Below are 20,037 nucleotides of genomic sequence, written 5' to 3'. Positions count from 1 at the left end.
TAAAAATGTTGAAGAGCACTGGGCCCAGGACTGAGCCCTGCGGTACCCCACTCGTTACCTCTCCCCAGCTTGAGAAGGTCCCATTGATAAGCACTCTTTGAGTCCGATTCTGTAGCCAACTGTGGATCCACCGGATCATTGTTTCATCTAGCCCACTTTGAGCTAGTTTGCTCATCAGGATATCATGGGGCACTTTGTCGAAAGCTTTGCTGAAGTCGAGGTATATGATGTCTACAGCATCCCCACGGTCTACAAGGGAGGTAACTTGATCAAAAAATGAGATCAGATTTGTCTGGCAGGACTTGTTTTTGACAAATCCATGTTGGCTTCGAGTAATCACGGCATTCTTGTCAAGGTGCTTCCAGATGGATTCCTTTATCATCTGCTCCAGAATTTTCCCTGGGATTGATGTCAGACTGACTGGTCTGTAGTTCCCAGGTTCCTCCTTTTTACCCTTTTTGAAGATAAGGACAACGTTAGCCCTCCTCCAGTCATCTGGCACTTCACCCGTCCTCCATGATTTCTCAAAGAGAATAGACAGTGGTTCTGAGAGTTCTTCTGCCAGTTCCTTTATGACTCTAGGATGCAGTTCATCTGGCCCTGGAGATTTGAACTCATTCAAAGGAATTAGGTGTTCCTTGACCATATGCCTATCGATCTCAAGCTGCAATCCTGCCCCTTCAGCCTGTACTTCGCCTTTGCCGGGGGGGGGGGGTCATAGACCCTCTTTTGGGAGAAGACTGAGCCAAAGTAGGAATTGAGCACCTCTGCCTTTTCTTTGTCATCTGTTATCATTTTGCCATCCTTACTTAATAGCTGAACCACCATTTCTTTTCTCTGCCTTTTACTATGCACGTAGTAAAAGAAAGCCTTTTTGTTGTTTTTAGCATCCCTTGCTAACCTCAGCTCATTCTCAGCTTTAGCCTTCCTGACGCCATCCCTGCAATTCTGTGCTATCTGCCTGTACTCTTCCTTTGTTACTTGGCCTTCTTTCCACTTATATGTGTCCTTTTTTTGTTTTCAGGTCATCCCTAAGCTTTTTGTGAAGCCACATTGGCTTCTTCTGTTGTCTTCCACCTTTTCTTCTTGTTGGAATTGTTTGTGATTGTGCCTTGAGAATTTCCTTTTTTAAAAGCTCCCACCCATCTTAGACTCCTTTTCTCGTTAGCGTCGCTTGCCATGGGACCTTACTGATCATTGTTCTGAGTTTATTAAAATCAGCTTTCCTAAAATCCAGGGTACGCGTTTGACTACACTCGGCTTTTGCTTCCCTTAGAACCAAGAACTCAAGTATAACATGGTCACTTTCCCCCAGAGTTCCTGTAACTGCTACTTTCTCCACTAAGTCATCTCTGTTGGTTAGGATCAAGTCAAGGATAGCTGATCCTCTAGTTCCTTCCTCTACTTACTGTAGGAGGAAGTTATCCGCCACACAAGTCAGGAATTTCCTGGAGGGGCCATGTTTTGCAGAATTTGTCTCCCAACAAATATCGGGGAAATTGAAGTCTCTCATTACTACTACATCATGCTTCCTTGAAACATCGGAAATTTGCTTTTCAAAAGTTTCATCCTTGTCTTCTCCTTGATTGGGTGGCCGGTAGTAGACTCTGACCACCAGGTTCCTTTTATTCTTTACTCCATTTATTTCAACCCAGATGCTCTCGATGGGGCTACCAAGCTCCTCCTCCTGTATTTCTGTGCAGAGATCTGTATTTTTTACATATAGTGCAACCCCACCTCCCTTTCTGTTCCTCCTGTTCTTTTTAAATAAGTTATATCCTTCAATTGCTGTATTCCAGTCATGAGAGTCATCCCACCAAGTCTCAGTTATACCTATCAGGTCATAATTTCCTTCTTGTATTAAGAGTTCAAGTTCGTTCTGTTTGTTTCCCATACTCTGGGCATTAGTATATAGACATCGAAGACCATGTGCTTCATAGTCTGGCTTTCTTCCTACATGTGTCTGAAGACTATTATTGGGCGCTATCAGAGCTGTTCTGTCCGTTGCAGTGCATACGCCTATGTCCACTGTTACCCCCAACATTACATCTCCCTTCCCCGTAGGATTCAGTTTAAAGCCCTCCTGATGAAGTTCTTCATGCTGTGGCCAAACACATTCTTCCCAGCCTTTGTGAGGTGCAACCCATCCCTAGCCAACAGACCATCTTCCAGGAAGTATAGCCCGTGTTCCCAGAATCCAAATCTCTGTCGTCGGCACCACCTTCGCAGCCAGTCATTCACCCGGAGTATTTTTTGTTTCATTCCCAAAGCTTCAAAGTCTGATGTGATTTCTTCATAGCTCCGCTTGGTGGTATCATTTGTTCCCACATGGATGAGAAGAAAGGGATACCTGTCAGTGGGCTTGATGAGTGCAGGCAACCTTTCAGTCACGTCTCTAATCTGTCCTCCCGGGAGACAACATACCTGGCAAGTCCACGGGTCTTCGCAACATACTTGGGTCTCGATTAGGGGTGCACGAAAGTCACTTACCTGGTCTCCCAGCTTTTTGCGGTGGGGGGGAGGAGCTTCGCTGCTCCCCCCGCGAAGTTCAGGCCGGGGGGGGAGGCTTCCTGCCTCGCCTGGCCTAAATTCAGGCTGGTGGGGAGGCTTCCTGCCTCGCCCGGCCGAAATTCAGGCTGGGGGGGAGGCTTCCCGCCTCGCCCGGCTGAAATTCAGGCTGGGGATGAGGCGCCTCGCCTCGCCCAGCTGCGAAATTAAAAGTAAAAAAACCCACGCCCCTGTGATAGGCTACGTGACGATTAACGTAGCCTATCATGGCTAGATCTGCAAAGTCAGCTGTGATAGGCTACATAAATCGTCATGTAGCCTATCACGGATGACTTAAAAAAAAAAAAGCGTGTACGCAAATGGCGGCCCCCATAGGGAGCTGCCATTCGCGTTCCTTATTTGGTCGCTGTAGTCTACGTAAATCTTTACACAGACCACGGCGAAAATAAGGGCAACGCAAATAGCATTGCCCTTATTTTCGCCGTAGTCTACGTAATCTTTACGTAGACTACAGCGACCAAATAAGGAACATGAATGGTGGCTCCCTATGGGGGCCGCCATTATCCGTACAAGCTTTTTTTTTTTAAGTCACCCGTGATAGGCTATGTGACGATTTACGTAGCCTATCACGGCTGACTTTGCAGATCTAGCCGTGATAGGCTACGTTAATCATCACGTAGCCTATCACGGGGGCGTTTTTTTTTCTTTTATTGGAATGGCGGTGGCAGCAGCCGGTCGAAAGACCAGCTGCCGCTTCCGCCCCGGACGAAAACCCGACGAACCGCCGGCCGGACCTGCCGCCGGGAGGGACATTCGCCAAAAGTAAGTCCCGTCCCGGGGGGGGGGGTGCGGGGTGCGGGGTGTGTGTGGAGAATTTTTCCCCGAAACTTGTTCGGGGGGCCGAACACGTTGGCGCTCGGCCCCCTGAAGTTTCGGGGAGAAATTCTCCGCCAACCCTAGTCTCGATCCCACACAGCAAGGAGTCTCCCACTACTACCACTCTTCTCTTCGTCTTCTTGTAGGCCTGGGTTTCATCGCCTCTGTTTGACTGACCTTCAGCCTCTTGCTCACTCTCATGCAGGTTCCCCTGTGATTCTTCCTCTGCAGGCTGTCCTCCAGTCTCATCCACAAGTACCTGGAATCGGTTCCACAGCTCCACTGCTTCCACTGGTGCAGAATGGCATCTAGTTCTTCTTCTCCTAACTGTCACCCTTTTCCAAGGAGTATTCTCTACTCCATTTTTCTTCACCTCAGCATTTCCCACTGCCTCATCTTCCTGTTGCTCTTCAAGCTTCTGGTCTTCCCTTTGCTGCTGTAGTTCCCCCATTCTGTCCAAGAACTCTTCGTGTTCTCTTATTCCCCGGAGGGTCGACAGTCGCCGCTCCAGTCCACTTACTTTTTCTTCCAGCAGTGTGATCAACTTGCACTTGTTGTAGGTGTAGGCCATGTTGTTCTCAGGCAAGGAAACAAACATTGCACACACCTTGCAGGTCACCACCACTGGAGAGTCTTGTCCTTCCATAGCCTCTTTTCCCTTTTTGTGTCTAGCTTTGTGATTTTTCTAGACTAGCCTGTGCCTGCTCCTCTACTCACTAGAGGTTAAAAGCAGAGTCCCACTGGTGTGAAAATGTGTGTTACAAGACAAATAAATGGAAACAAGTTATTTAAAAAAATAAAAAATAAAAAAAATGTTAGGGGCCTCCCCCTTGACCTCCCCTGCTGAACTCCCCTGGCCAACTCCTGTTTGCTCCCCCTGTTCACTCGCTCCGGTCGCTCGCTCTCTGGGAGCTTGCCAGCTTCTGTAGTCCCTGGACCAGCTGGAGCAGCTTGCTCTGCTCTGCACTGCTCTGCTCAGCTGGGAGGCGGGAAACAGACTGAAGCTTCCCACCCACTCAGCTGCTGGGAGTACTCAGGCCACACCCCTCCAATTCAGTTGGAGCTCTCAGAAGCACCTGGTGAGCTCACAGCCAATCAGAAGGATAAAGGGCAGCCCGCCGGGCTTCCTGCAGCCCACTTACCTCTTAGCCTCTGTCTCTTTTGTCTCCTTTGTCTCTTCAACCACTGCAACTCCCCTGGCCAACTCCTGTTTGCTCCCCCTGTTCGCTCGGTCTGTTCACTCGCTCTCTGGGACCTTGCCTGCTTCTGTAGTCCCTGGACCAGCTGGAGCACCTTGCAAACTGATGTGCTTTAATTGTTTCAGCATGACCAATTGTCATGCAGGCCCACTTCTTTGGAAATAAATGTCTTGCAAAATGGGAAATCTGATTTAAATCACGGAGTGAAATTGGTCTTCATTCTATGTGAATTAAATTACCTTGGTTGAAATAAATCCACCCCATGTCTCCTTGCAAGACATGGGGTGGAACACTGAGTGGAACAGTGTCTCCTTGGGTGGAACACTGTTGATTTGCATCAGCAGAAAGTGGTGAACTTTGCTTGTGGATTATTTTTTAATTAGTATTTTTAAAGTCTCGGCACTCCCACCCTCAGCCTCCTGTTCACTTCTATCTCTGTATTCTAAGCAATTAATTATGAACTTCAGCAGATGCCCTTGTCAAACGTGCACATTACAAGATCCAGTTCCACACCCCCACCCCATCACTAGGTTATTATTGCTATAGGCAATAATGACATTATTCCACTTTCCATTTCTCCAGCAACTCATGTGTCTGCCCTGGTGCATTATGATTCTTATTTTAATGAATAAAAGGCTTTTCAGAGCTAGACTGCAAGCAAAGCAAGAGAACATGGGAGTGCATTGGGGAGGGAGGGTTAGAGAAGGCACACGATAGAAGGAAGGCCTGACTCTACTGGTGTATGCCCCAGCCATGGGCTTCCAAGATTTAGAGTAGGGGTGAACGAAAGTCACTTACCTTTTCTCGCAGCTTTTTCGCGGTGGGGGGGAGCGCTTCGCTGCTCCCCCCGCGAAGTTCAGGCCGGGGGGGGGAGGCTTCCCACCTCACCTGGCCGAAATTCAGGCCGGGGGGGGAGGCTTCCCGCCTCGCCCGGCCGAAATTCAGGCCGGGGAGGAGGCTTCCCGCCTCGCCCGGCCGCGAACACGAAAGTAAAAAAAAAACAACAAAAGTCCCCTGATAGGCTACGTGACGATTCACGTAGCCTATCACGGCTAGATCTGGAAAGTCAGCCGTGATAGGCTACATGAATCGTCACGTAGCCTATCACGGGTGACTTTAAAAAAAAAAAAAAAAGCGCGTACGCGAATGGCGGCCCCCATAGGGAGCCGCCATTCGCGTTCCTTATTTAGTTGCTGTAGTCTACGTCAATGTTTACGTAGACTACGGCGAAAATAAGGGCAACGCAAATAGCGTTGCCCTTATTTTCGCCGTAGTCTATGCAAACATTGACGTAGACTACAGCGACCAAATAAGGAACGGGAATGGCGGCTCCCTATGTGGGCCGCCATTATCCGTACACACTTTTTTTTTTTTTTTTTAAAGTCACCCGTGATAGGCTACGTGACGATTCACGTAGCCTATCACGGCTGACTTTGCAAATCTTGCCGTGATAGGCTACGTGAATCGTCACGTAGCCTATCGGGACTTTTTTTTTTTCTTTCATTGCAATGGCGGGGGCGGCAGCCGGTCGAAAGACCGGTTGCCGCTCCCTCCCCGCTCGAACACCGGACGAACCGCCAGCCGGACCCGCCGCCGGGAGGGACATTCAGGGAAGGTAAGTCCCGTCCCGGGGGGGGGGGGCGGAGGATTTCTCCCCGAAACTTGTTCGGGGGGCCGTACACGTTGGCGCTCGGCCCCCCGAAGTTTCGGGGAGAAATTCTCCGCCATCCCTAATTTAGAGATGCCGAGAAAGTGATAAGTCAGATCCAGGTTTGCTTACAAGGAGACGTTTATTGATTACTTACAGCACACAGGCGTACCCAACGGTTGGATCAGACAACAGCTCTGAACAAAGAACTGTGCTGCAAGATGACTTTTATATCATACATGTTATTCAGGCATAGCAGTGAGGTAATATCAGAGGTGCAAACATTAATTAGAGTTCATCTACAACTTTCCCAGCATAGCTTAGCAGTGCTTGGTAAGAAATATTTGGCAGAAGCAGGACTATCAGAACTTTCTCAGCATAGACACCTGTGGCTTAGCTTTACTCTCAGGCACATCCTAGGCTCTGATAAGATAAACAGTACCAGAGCTCATTAGCTCTGGAATGTGCTGAGGGGGCACTACACTGGTCTTTGACTCATCTTATGAGCCCAGAGGCCCAACTGCAAGGGATTGCAACTAGTAATGAACCAAAGCAGAGAGCATTATGGATCTCTAAGCTTCTATAAAACTACTATTAGCTGGCTTACAGGCCTGGGGCCCTACACCTGGCTCACTTCAGACTGCCCCCCACAGCCTAGCCCTAGGGATGCTGGAGAATTCCACTGCAAACTCAAAAATGAGGCCAGATTCCAAAGAATCCGACCGCTGGAGTCTGTGGCGGAGTGGCTGCACTTGCCTCCAGGTCTGGTGGAGTTCCCATGGGGCAGCTCTCCAGCTCCCTGTAAGACATGATACACTAATGACAGCTGCCATTAGCTTATTGCAGGAATGTTACAGCTGTAAATGGTGTATTGTATGCCATTTGTGGCTGTAAAGCATTTACTTTGACCTAAATACAATTGTAAACAGCTGCAATTTAGGTCAATGTCAGCGCTTTACAGCCACAAATGGCATACAATATGCCATTTATGGCTGTATTTTTCCCATGATAGGCTAATGGCAGTTGCCATTAACATATCGCATCTTATAGGGAGCTGGAGAGCTGCGCCGCCAACTCCAGCAGATGCAGCTGGGCTCCAGAGGATTCTGCGGGGCCCTGAGTGGCCCAAATTGTCCCTTCTTGGACTGCTCCCAGACTGAACAGTGGGGGGTTTGTACATCCCTATCTAGCCCTTACATTGGGGGTGTAGAACCTCTTTCACCTTGCAGCTCAAATTACATTTCAGAGAAGGTCTCGGGCCACATTCCAGGGGTGGAGTGAAAGGGAAAACAGGGTGAGGCTACAGACGAAGTGGGCAGGGCCAAAACACTAAAAATAGGAGCATATTTTAGATCTTACTACCAGGAACTAAGCCTTAGGAGATGTATTTCAACCTTTTACAATGGGGAAAAAGAACTGCACAAAAGCCAGGAAGCTACCGAACAATTGGCTGTGAGAGGAAAGGGATGTAGCCATGTGTGGAACCCTGGAGGGGGGAGGTCAGGTTTGATTCATAGGCAAGAGATTCTGCAGCCCTGTCTTACACCTTTGTACCTTACCCTCCTCACACAGAGAACAAGATTGTACTCTTTGCCTTCTAACTGTAAATGGCTAGATACTCTTTCTGGGAGAGTAATTTCATATGTCCAACCCACTTTATTCTACATGCACTCTCTCTGTTACTCTGTGTAAGAGGGGAAAAAAAGTTTGTCTTTGCTAGGGATGTGCGAATTAGTAAATGTAAGTTCTCCAAAGTTCTCTTGATGCTCATTCCCACTCAAGTCTGTATCAGAATGCAAGCTTGGAGTGGGGGGTTGCATAAAAATCTATCCATATTGTGATGCATACTTTCCCAAATGTATGCATTCATTGTGCACATCTTTGAAATATGCACATTCTTATCCCATAGACTGCTGCACATTTTTTGCACATTTTTCACAAGTACACGTTTTTTTCCTGCACATTCTTCAAATGTACGCATGTTGTCGAACACGTTTTTGGGGCTTGCAAATCACATTGCTAGCTTAGAAATGTATAGAACTTGACTGCAGATTGCGTCCTAGTCCATGTTTGGTCCAGAAAGTGTGGTCTGGGTAAATCCTGATCAAACCTGAATGGAAATGAATTTCTCATACATCCCTAGTCCTTGCTTTTTTTTGACACAAACGTCAGGAATTGAGTTAAACAAAATCAGGAAGAAAATACAAAGAAAGAATGGTATTGGGATGAACCAGAGATGATTCTTTGGTGTATTTCCGTAAAGATGGATCATACTGTGTCAAAAACATATAGTGAAAATATTTTGTAAGCTAAGCAGAGTGAAAAAGGAAAGAGAAAGGAATTTTCTCTGCTGATCTAAGTTCTTACTTTTTCTCTCTATTTTTTCTCAGTGTGGATTAATTTTTTTAAAATAATAATATAGATTTGTGAGTTGGGACAACAGTACTAAAAATAATGTGTTGGATCCAGGCTTAGTAATGCTTAGAATAGACCCACTGAACTCAGCAGGACAAGTTAGTCACAGCCAAATTTACTCCCATTCATTTCAATGGACCTGCTGCAAGTATGCCAAGGTCTGGATCCAACTCTGTGTCAGAAATGTGACATGCGTTATAGGTAAGGGGGTAGGAAGGTCAGGGGTGCACAAATGTCAACTTGGCTTACTAGGCAGCTCTTATTTACGATTGGCACAGGTTCCCTTCCTGAGTCCTCTGACATCCATTTCAATCTGGCTGCCTCAGAGGAAGAGGTAGGATGGCCATGTGTCCTGCTTTACAGAGAGAAGTCTTCTGTTGGAAGGGGTTCTCTCTTTAAAGGGTTGCCTAGTGACAATCAAAGTCCATTTTAAAGATAAAGAACCCTGAGAAGGGAGAAAAGGGACCTTGAAGTTGCCCATCAGCAGGTAGACAGCCGAATGAGCAGGCAGAGAGAGGTTGCCAGGTCACAGGCTTCTCCACTATAGTGAGATGTATTATATTTTTAGGTAAATTATGATAATAATTTCTAAATTTGTATCCATACTGATAAATTACCCCATAGGAATTTTATACAAAATGGTGCCCTCTTTGGGTCTCTTCTGTTTGTTTTTTGGGAGATGCAATCCCTCTTTCCTGGTGATTTGTAAGTGGCTGTCCTAGGAAGAGGTAAGGCTAGGGATGCTGGAGATATTCGAGATGGACTAAAATGAGCTCGGATTTCTAAGAATCTGATCTGTGGAATCCGCTGTGGAGCAACCCCCTCAGGCTGCCCGGAGTCCGTGGGCTTTCGGATGGTTTTTTTTACTTTCCTGAAATTTACGCATATAAATTTGTAGGAAAATACGTACGTTTCTGCCGAGGAAACATTGAATGGAATGGGGAAGAATATGCTAAATGTGATGTACTGAGGTAGATTATGTAAATACTTGCATAAATACTTAAATAATTATTTATGTATTTTTCCATATGATGAAAAATAATATTCGTATCCATCTCTGAGCAGACGACAGGACAAAGGGCACCTGACAATCTGCAAAATACAGACGGAGAGGAGTTTACGCGGTCCATACATCCTGAGGTGAGGCATTGAGGTCCATTCCATTGGCCTAGGTTTGGACCAATGGCCATTCACTCCTCTTCCAGAACTCATCTCGGTGATCCTTCCAGCTCCTCACTATGAAATAGGTTATGGAACTTTAAGAAATGGTCCCTGTATTTGACTATTTTTCTCTTCCCTCCCCATTCCTCTTTCCTTTTGTATCATGCCTGTCAGATTGTAAACCTGAGGGCAGGGGGACTCTCTTGTTTTTCTTAAAGACTGTGCAGCTTTTAGAAAATGTTTGGTGCTTTATAAATGATTAATAATATGCATGAAACATTGCCATCACTCTGACCTGGCCTTGTGATGTTAGCATATAGCCCAATCAGATTGGCAATGTGGCAGTATGATAACGTGAAACATTGCCAACTTTGGTTGGTACACCAAATACCCCTGTTCCTGGATAAGGATAGCCTAGCCACTGTGATCCATGCACTGGTAACCTCACGATTAGACTGCTGTAATGCACTCTGTGTGGGGCTGCCCTTGTGCCTGGTTCAGAATCTGCAGCTAGTGGAGAATGCAGCAACTAAGATGGTCACCAGGATATCCGGCTACGCTCACATGACACCTGCGATAAAAGAACTGCATTGGCTGCCCATTAGCTACTGAACCAAGTTCAAGGTTATATTATTGTCATACAAAGCCCTAAACAACTTGAGACCAGGATAACTAGCAGATTTTCCCTTACGTATACCCTGCCAACCTTTAAGATTGTCATAGGAGGCCTTGCTGGTTAGTCCAAAATTAATGGAATTTCTCCACATAATACCTCGGCAGTGAGACTTCTCAGTAGCAGCTTCCACCCTCTGGAAAACCCTTCTCCATGTAGTTTGGGCGGCAGAAAATGTGGCATCTTTCAAAGGCCTCCTGGGAATTCTCTTGTTTGTCCAGGCTTTCCCTGGCCTGTAATTAAATTAATTGTGCCGCGCCACCTTGTATTGCTCTTACTGTAATTAGAATTGTTTCTAATATTGTATTTTAAATGTGGTTTTAATATTTAAATGTGAGCCACTTAGAGATTTATTGATATTAAGCAGCATATAAGTATCACACATGCATACATACATACGTACGTACGTACATAAAATATAGCCAGCAAGGAGAGGAAGCCTCTTTCCAAAAAATGCACTGAAGCACTGCCATGAAGGGCAGTATGGAAAAGGCATAGTATATTTGGTGTGTGTGTGTGTGTGTGTGTGTGTGAGAGAGAGAGAGAGAGAGAGTCTTTTGGAGAGTATTTGGGGCAGGCAAACTCTCCCTTTGTATATGTAGCACATCAAGCAGGGTCAGCCCTACCGTTAGTCAGAGTGAGGCAGTTGCCTTGGGTGGCAGATTCTGGGAGGTGGCAGAAAGTGTTGCAGGACAGAACTACGGGCCGTGTGAACTGCTCTGCGCCCACTGAGAAGGACACTGTCCTACCATCAGTGTTCAAGACAGATTCATCTTCCAGTTCGTTCAGCTTCTGTACATAGAATGAGAGAGGGGACATCTTGTTCTTTGCCTCAGGCAGCAAACTGTCTTGGGCCAGCCCTGGCAGTGAGGTTTCAGATTGCAATTTTCTGTTTTTAGACTTTGTACTGAGTTGCTGTAATGCGAATTTGAATTGGGTTCATTAATCGATAACACCATGCCATTGAATCACTGAAATAATCACCATACACACACACAGACACAGACACACGCACACGCACACACAGAGGCACCGGTCCAGACCACATGGCGAGGGTTCAGGCCCTGCAGTCTGGGAGAGCCCCAAACAATGCCTGGACAACTGGCAGCAGCAGTGGTAGCAGTGGCAGCTTCTCCTGCTGCTGCTGTTGCACTGCTGAAAAAAAAAAAAGGTGGCCGAGGGAAAGTGCTGTGGCATTGCTGGATAGCCAGTTGAGGTTGCAGCCTGGTCCCCACGGTGAGCCATGCTAAATTAAATAATTGTTATTTGCTCATTTTGAGGAACAGCGATGTGAACCTGTCAGACACTACCTTTGGCAATCACATCCAGTGAGGGCCCCGGAGCAGTGCAAAGACAGGAGTGGGCAAACGAGTGATGTTCCAGATCGCCAGGATTCTCCGAACATCATCTCATTGCTGGTCTGATGCCCAGCTCCTGTTCCCGTTTGCCATTGCTGCTCGCTTTGCACAAATGGGAAACTTGTAGAAATCAAGAAGTGATCGAATGGGAGATTTGCGCAACTCTCCGCAAATTCATGCAAAACTCCCCAAATTTGTGCACATTTCCTTATTTGTGCAAATTTCCTCCATAGACTGCTGTGGGGCTGATTCAGTCAGCTGAGGAAATTCACGCAAATTAGGATGTTTGCTCAGTGTGGTGTAGTGGCAAGAGTGTTGGACTAGGAGCTGGGAGATCCGGGTTCTAGTCCCCACTCGGCCATGGAAGCTCACTGGGTGACTTTGGGCCAGTCACAGACTCTCAGCCCAACCCACCTCACAGGGTTGTTGTTGTGAGGATAAAATGGAGAGGAGAATGATAATGTAAGCCGCCTTGGGTTCCTTGCAAGAGGAAAAAAGGCGGGGTATAAATGCAATCAATCAATCAATCAATCAATCTGGGAATGAGGAATGAGACAATTGCAAGCAGGTGTTCACCCATTTGTGGATATTTTCGGTGGACGCATGCTCGCGCCTGTGTTCGGAGCATTGCATAGGGCATGATTGCAAGTTTTGTGAGCAAAAGCAACATTCGCATACATCCCTATGTGAGGACTTGCCCCTTCACCTCTCTGGCACCCTCAAGGGCTGCACCCTCTTACCCCCACCCCAAAGCAGTGTCTGATTGGTTCAGATTGCTGCCACTCAAAAAAGAAAATAAAAAAGAAAAACTTTAATTTAAACTGGTGCACCACAGGGCTGCAGCCTCAATTGGTTGGCTGCCACAACCATAGTTCTTCCCTTTGGTAGAACAGTGGCAGCAGGAGGAGGAACTGCCGGTGACAGAGCTGCCGCTAGCTTTAAAAAAAAAAAAGGAGGGTGATGCAGAGAACAGGGATAGGATGGGTAAACACCTTAGCCCATGCCCCTCAAACTTGGCGGGGCTTTTGCACATGTCCCCCACTCCATGTTTTTGCACTTGCAAAATATAATGTGCAGCTTCACCATCCATATAGATTCCTACAGTAATTGTAGTGTTTTTCCTGTTAATGTCCCATGTTTGGATATGAATTTTTTTTCTGCTCAATCGGGCAGCAATTGGGCAGGATAACTTTTGCTCATTGGCTGAATTTATTGGCTGCAGCTCTCAAGAGCCTGTGCATCCTGGAGTCCTGTTTCCTTATAGCCTGTGCTGTGCAAACGCACCCCTGGCCACTGCTGAGACACTGCCAAGGGCAGCCAGGTTCAGGGCCAGATCTAAGAGTACACCTGAACTGCCAACCTGAGTCTTTGGGGGGAGTGTAACTCCATCCAGCACAGGTTGAATCCCTCTTCCCTGATCTTGCTTTTGACTGACCAAAAGTACTTCTGTTTTCTGGATTAAGCTTAGAGATGTCCATCGCTACAGAATCCTGCCCTTTTGGGGGCTTGATGGACTCCCTGTGAGCACCCAACTTGGCTTTCATTTGCGGGCTGAGCCTCAAGGCTTTTCCCGAAATTGGAGAACTTTCCCCATTTTTCAAATTTACATAAATACAAATGTATGCAAATTGTGGGGTGCAATTTGCATGATTTATTCAAATTTTGACTGCAAATTGCATAATTCATACAAATTGCTCTTGCTACGCCATTTGCGTCCCTGTCTTTTGCCATGATAGGTTACATAAATATTTATGTAGCCTATCATGGCTAAAGTGGGGATGCAAATGGCGGCCGCTACAACATTTGCATCCCTGCTTTTGTTGTGATAGGCTACGCAAGTATCTCCGTCCCTCCAAAGAACCCAGCGGAGCCAGGTAAGTGGGGTTTCATACACCCCAAATGAAAGCTCATCAATCTCTCCCCCCGACAGATTCCTCCGAAAATGCTAGTTAAACTTCATTTTGTTCCCTCTTAGCTTAGCACCTGTCCCTCTGTCCCTCTTTCTACTAATGAAAATGAGCTCCTTGCATCCCTGCCAGCCACTCTGATCTTTCATTTCCCTTACCAAAGCCACACCATTTGTCTCTTGCTGACACCTCCACCCTAAGCCAGCATTCCCTAACTGGGTGCCCTAATGTGGTAGAACTAGAATGCTCATGGATTCCAGTATGTCACAGCAGCTCACAGGAAGGTAACTTATTTCAGCACAAGTTATTGGTTTGTCTAGCCCAGTAATGGATAACCTGATTGGCAGTGGCCCTCCAGGGCTTTTGACATTACCTGCTACTTGAACTTTTTGACTAGAAATGGGTCAAAACCTGGGACCTCCTGCGTGCAACAAATGCTCTACCATTGAGCTATGGTTGGAACAACTTGGCCAATAGGTAAGGGCAGGATGGGCTCACAGAAACACCAGCAATATCCAGGGATTCTGGAAGTGTTTTTAAGGTGTGTGTGGGGAGGTGGGGCTCAAGGTGGTCAAGACATCTGAATATTGCCTACTAATCAGACCGACGTTGACACCTGCTTGTTGTTGTTGTTCAGTCGATCAGTTGTGTCCGACGCTTCGTGACCCCATGGACCATAGCACGCCAGGCCTTCCTGTCCTCCGCTCTCTCCCGGAGCATGCTCAAGTTCATATTCATTGCATCGGTGATACTATCTAGCCATCTCATCCTCTCCCGTCCCCTTCTCCTTTTGCCTTCAATCTTTCCCAGCATCAGGGTCTTTGCCAGAGAGTTTTCTCTTTGCATTAGGTAGGGATGGACGAAAGTCCCTTACCTCGTCCTGCAGCTTTTTTCAGGGTGGGGGGGAGGCGCTTCGGTTCTCCCCCCGAAAATTCTTGGTGGGTGGGGAGGCGCCCCGCCCCTCCCTGCCAAAATTCAGGCCGGGGGGGAGGCGCCCCATCCCTCCCCGCCGAAGTTCTGGCCGGCGGGAAGCGCCCCGTCTCCCCGGCCACGAAAGAAAAAAATAAAGTGTAAAAAAAACACAACAAAACACGTGATAGGCTACGTAACGATTTACGTAGCCTATCACGGCTAGATTTTCAAAGTCAGCCATGATAGGCTACATAAATCGTTACATAGCCTATCACGGGTGACTTTGGAAAAAAAAAAGCACGTACGCAAATGGCGGCGCCCATGGGCGCCGCCATTTGCGTTCCTTATTAGGGCACGGGTAGTCTACGTAAATCTTTATGTAGACTACCCGTGCCCTAATAAGGAACGCAAATGGCGGCACCCATTTGCGCCACCATTTGCGTACGCGCTTTTTTTTTTTCAAAGTCACCCGTGATAGGCTACGTAACGATTTACATAGCCTATCATGGCTGACTTTGAAAATCTAGGTGTGATAGGCTACGTAAATCGTTACGTAGCTTATCACGTGTTTTTTTTTAAATACTTTACGGGGAAATGGTGACGGCGGCAGCGCCCGCCGCAACGCCGCCAGGACCTGACGCCGAGAGGGACATTCGACAGAGGTAAGTCCCATCCCGGGGCGGGGGGCGGGGGGAGGGTGGAGAATTTCACCACCAATTTCGGGGGGGCCGAATGCGTTGGCATTCGGTCTCCTGGAGATTTGTGGAGAAATTCTCTGCCATCCCTAGCCATTAGGTGGCCAAAATATTGGAGCTTCAGCTTCAGTATCTGTCCTTCCAATGAGCAGTCAGGGTTGATTTCCTTTAGGATTGACTGATTTGATCTCCTTGCAGTCCAGGGGATGACACCTGCTTACTTAATGGGCAAATAATAAACTTATAAACAATCACAGCCAAGATTGTTGTGGTAGATATATCATAATCCTATGCACATTTGAATTAAACAAAATGAAAGGAATCCAAGAACTGGTAATTGTTCAAAGCAAACATCATAGAACACTTATAGAGCATCAGTCATATTTGATTAGAACAGCCATATCATTACCCTTCCTCCTTGACTCTGTTTTACTTCTGCTGTAAGGCACAATTTAACATGGATACCAAGAACCTGGAGCTGAGTTCTTCGATCAATGGACCCCCTGTGAGAAATTGCAGCGGACGTATAAGCACCTGTAACATGGAGACCAACATTTCCTATGTGGATTTTTACCTCCACCAGCCACTGGTAGCTGCGGTCTTCATCATCTCCTACCTTTTCATCTTTCTCCTGTGCATGATTGGCAATGGAGTGGTGTGCTTTATTGTCCTGCGGAGCAAACACATGCGCACCGTCACCAACCTGTTCATCCTGAATCTTGCTGTCAGTGATCTGCTGGTGGGGATATTTTGCATGCCCACCACCTTACTGGATAACATTATATCTGGTAAGTCTTGTCACAGCCCTTGATATTTGGAGACTAGCATCGCTTCAGGCAAGGTGGCCTGCAAAATCTGATCCGAGCCATGTGAACAGTTGCATTTTTCTGAATTACTACATCTATTTTAAAGTTGTATTTTGTTTCAGTTTGCAAATCGCTCAGAAATGCCCCTTTTGCAATCCTGAACACGAATGTGAATGGGAGTATATTTCCTTTGAAAATGTTCGCAAAGTCCCGAACTTGCGTTCACAAATTGTGTACTTGAAAAATACACAAGTTTCTCAACATGCACAACTTTCTAAAAATGCACACAAACTTGGCCCATTGCAAGTGGTCTCTAGAAGAAGACCTTCCCTGAGGGCGGGACTGAGAAATCCTTTCAATTTCTATGCTGCAGACTGGTGCCATATTTGCAACAACTGTCTCTCCTAAAGAAGTGCCTCCCTAGGGATGGCGGAGAATTTCTCCCCAAATCTTCGGGGGACCGAGCGCCAACGCATTCGGCCCCCCGAAATCGGCGGTGAAATTCTCTGCCCCCCCGCCCCCCCCGGGATGGGACTTACCGTAGCTGAATGTCCCTTCTGGCGGCGGGTCCCGGTGGCGGTTCGGTGGGCTTTTGGCGGGGGCGGGGGTGGCAGCCGGTCTTTCGACCGGCTGCCGCTGCCACTGCCATTACAGCTGAAGTAAAAAACCCCAACAACCCCGTGATAGGCTACGTAACGATTAACGTAGCCTGTCACAGCTAGATCTCCAAAGTCAGCCGTCATAGGCTACGTTAATCGTTACGTAGCCTATCGTGGGTGACTTTGAAAAAAAAAAAGCACGTACGCAAATGGCGGCCCCCATGGGGCGCCGCCATTTGCGTTCCTTATTTGGTCCCTGTAGTCTACGTAAATCTTTACGTAGACTACGGCAAAAATAAGGGCAACACAAATAGCGTTGCCCTTATTTTTGCCGTAGTCTACGTAAATCTTTTTTACGTAGTAAAAAACTACGTAGACTTACGTAGGTTTACGTAGACTACCAGGACCAAATAAGGAATGCAAATGGCGGCGCCCCATGGGGGCCGCCATTTCCGTACGCGCTTTTTTTCCCCCAAAGTCACCCGTGATAGGCTACGTAACGATTAACGTAGCCTATCACGGCTGACTTTGGAGATCTAGCCATGATAAGCTGCATAAATCTTTACATAGCCTATCACGGGGTCTTTTTTTTTTTTTTACTTTCGTAGTTCGCGGCTGGGGAGATGGGGCGCTTCTCCCTGGCCTGAATTTCGGCCGGGTGAGGCGGGAAGCCTCCTCCCCTCGCCTGAACTTCGGGGGGAGAAGCAAAGTGCCTCCCCCCCACCGCGAAGCAAGCTGCGAGACCATGTAAGTGACTTTTGTACATCCCTATGCATCCCTCAAAGGGATCTTTAGATAGGCCATTTAGTGTTGTGCCAGGTTAATCAGGGATGTTAGCATTAGGTTGCCATAGGATGACAAGGTCTTTAACCTGAACCGCTGTTGGACTGATTGATTTGCATAATAAAGCCTATTTACTTGGAGATTGACTTCTTTGTTTGACTACAAACATGCCAGGAGGGTTTGGGATTTGACACCATTCTTTAGTCTATGGAGGAAATTTGTGTAAATTTGGGTTTTTCTGTGCAATGTCCACATTTCTGCAAAATGAACAAGCGACTGCAAACTGAAGCACAAATGAAGGAGAGATGAGAAGTCATCTGATGTTCAGAGTATTTTGGTGAGCTCAAACATCACTTGTTCTCCCACCCGTAGTCTGTAGAGGTCATTCCAAAGTAAAAGCATTACTTTTGTACTTTTTTCCATGGGTTTGATATCAGACTTGAACATGAGTCCCACTAGGGGTATACAAAACCCCACTTACCTCCGTCTGCTGGGGTCCGCAGGAGAGAGGAGGCGATCCATCCGTCCCCCCACAAAAAATCCTCCCTGGCTGGCTCCGCTCCACGGCAAGGCCGCGGAGCTGCTGACCAAGGCCAGCCGCAGTCGGACGTCTGGCCACAGCCGGGCTGCAGCTGCAAATCGCAGCTGCTATGCCAGCTGCCATTTGCATCCCTGCCTAGCTGTGATAGGCTACGTAAGTATCCACGTAGCCTATCACGGCAAAAGGCAGGAACGTAAATGGTGGCCGCTGCGCCATTTGTGTCCCTGTCTTTTGCTGTGATAGGCTATGTAGATACTCACGTAGCCTATCACAGCTTGGCAGGGACACAAATGGTGGCTGCTACGACGGCCGCCATTTGCAGCTGCAGCAGCCTGGCAGTGGAAGACGACCCGGAGCCACCACCAGAGCCGCCGGAGCTGCTGCTGCCGGAGCTGCTGCCGCCGCCATGTAGGTCTGGTCCGTGGGGACTTTGCACGGTGGCGGGGGGAGCAGTCCGTTCTGCCACAGACTCCGGTGGGCCTGATTCTAAAGAATCCGGCCTCACTGGAGTCCATGGCGGAATTCTCCAACATCCCTAAGTCCCACTGAAGTCAATAGGACACATTAGTCACAATTTAACTTGAGTTCCATTGGTTTCAGTGAGAACCAAGTTCAACTATCTTAGTCTGGATCCAGCCTAGACTACTCCTCTAAGAAAAGGAGAAAATATTCCCACTTTAAAAAGATGAATTTCAAAGAAGTAAAATTGTTGCATCCTAGCTCTGCTTTTGATTTCTATAATTCAAGGGTGGGAAAACTGACTCGCCACGTGTTTTTGGATTCCAACTCCCATTATCCCTCACCAAGTTGCCCAGCCCTGCTATTGTTCCTAAAGAGTCCTCCCTGAACAATAATGTGGCATATGCCCTGGTTCAGAGATCCTCTCAAACTATATTGTCAGTACGTTGGCAACCACTGTTTACCTGTCTACTGTATACAGTCAGATTTCTTCTAAAACCAGATACCATCTAAGAGTAAGCTCAATACTTCACTCTTGATATGGGTGATACAGAATTCTATTTCTTAAGAAAAACTCTTTTGGACAAGATTTGTGTTTTTGTCTTTTTACTACAAAGTATTAGCATAACAGTACCAATAAAAGAGCTTATGCATGCATAAATTCAAATACGTGAAATATCTAACATCATTCTTAAACAGGGCTTCTAAGCAGAGTCAAGTACGTTTGCTACATCCCAAAGATAATCAGTATCAAGCTTACCAGGGTGATTCTACGGGCAGCACATTAAGGAAATCTGATCTTAAAAGGATAGCTTCCACTGTTGTGTGTTCTAACTCCTTTATATACTTTTTGGATGCTATAAAATATGTCCAACCTGTTTTTACTACAGTTTATATTTTTATCTAAGAATTCCAAAGATAGCCTTTCTGCTTTAAATCTTCATATGTCATATGTCTTCATATGATTATTGAAGTTTGAAGCTTCTTATCGAGATTAATGCACATAACCTATTCATCCAAACATTTTAGCTCTCTTTGACATGTTACAGGTGTGTTTTTGATGCAAACATATTTCCTTGACATCATCCTGTTTTGTGAACTTGTTTTTCTTACATATTTACAGTATGGAATGAGGTCCCTCTGTCACTTATCTGATGGCCCATCTGGCCTCACTGTTTCACTATACCCTGCTAAGTGAAAGTTGTGACTCTAAATATAACACTGACACCTCCTTATCTGGATTCCTTTCTGATCAGTAACAGGGTGCTGATGATCTGTTTCTAATGGCCTGTTACAGTTGTCTCTCATCTGGCAAACTGCAGAGATGAGACATTTTTATTACTCCTGGGTCAGAAGGCTACACTGGGTGGTACCGGGCATTGGAATCTTGTTGTTAATTCCAGAATTCTCTAGGAGCCATTTGATTATAGAATTTCCTAATTGAGCAGCAGGGGTAAGATGATGCAAATATATAAAAAGATTTGCTTGATCTGCCAC

At 46.8% G+C, this 20,037-nt stretch overlaps 1 protein-coding gene across 1 annotated transcript in view; it reads left to right on the top strand.

The window, feature by feature from the left end:
• The window catches only part of NPFFR2 (neuropeptide FF receptor 2), a 68,750-nt gene that overhangs the window by 38,617 nt on the left and 10,096 nt on the right, over positions 1-20,037 (top strand). The window contains exons 2-3 of the mRNA XM_084860198.1: positions 9,712-9,786; positions 15,798-16,140. Of these exons, the coding sequence (XP_084716324.1) occupies positions 15,810-16,140 (331 nt within the window). The 5' untranslated portion in view covers positions 9,712-9,786; positions 15,798-15,809. The remainder of the gene's footprint in view (positions 1-9,711; positions 9,787-15,797; positions 16,141-20,037) is intronic.

This window comes from Heloderma suspectum, chromosome 5 (genome assembly GCF_057233095.1).
Source record: "Heloderma suspectum isolate Gila_16-S chromosome 5, 16-S_ref, whole genome shotgun sequence".
Taxonomy (NCBI): domain Eukaryota; kingdom Metazoa; phylum Chordata; class Lepidosauria; order Squamata; family Helodermatidae; genus Heloderma; species Heloderma suspectum.
The sequence above is the reverse complement of the archived record's forward strand: the minus strand, read 5'-3'. Positions and strand labels throughout refer to the sequence as shown.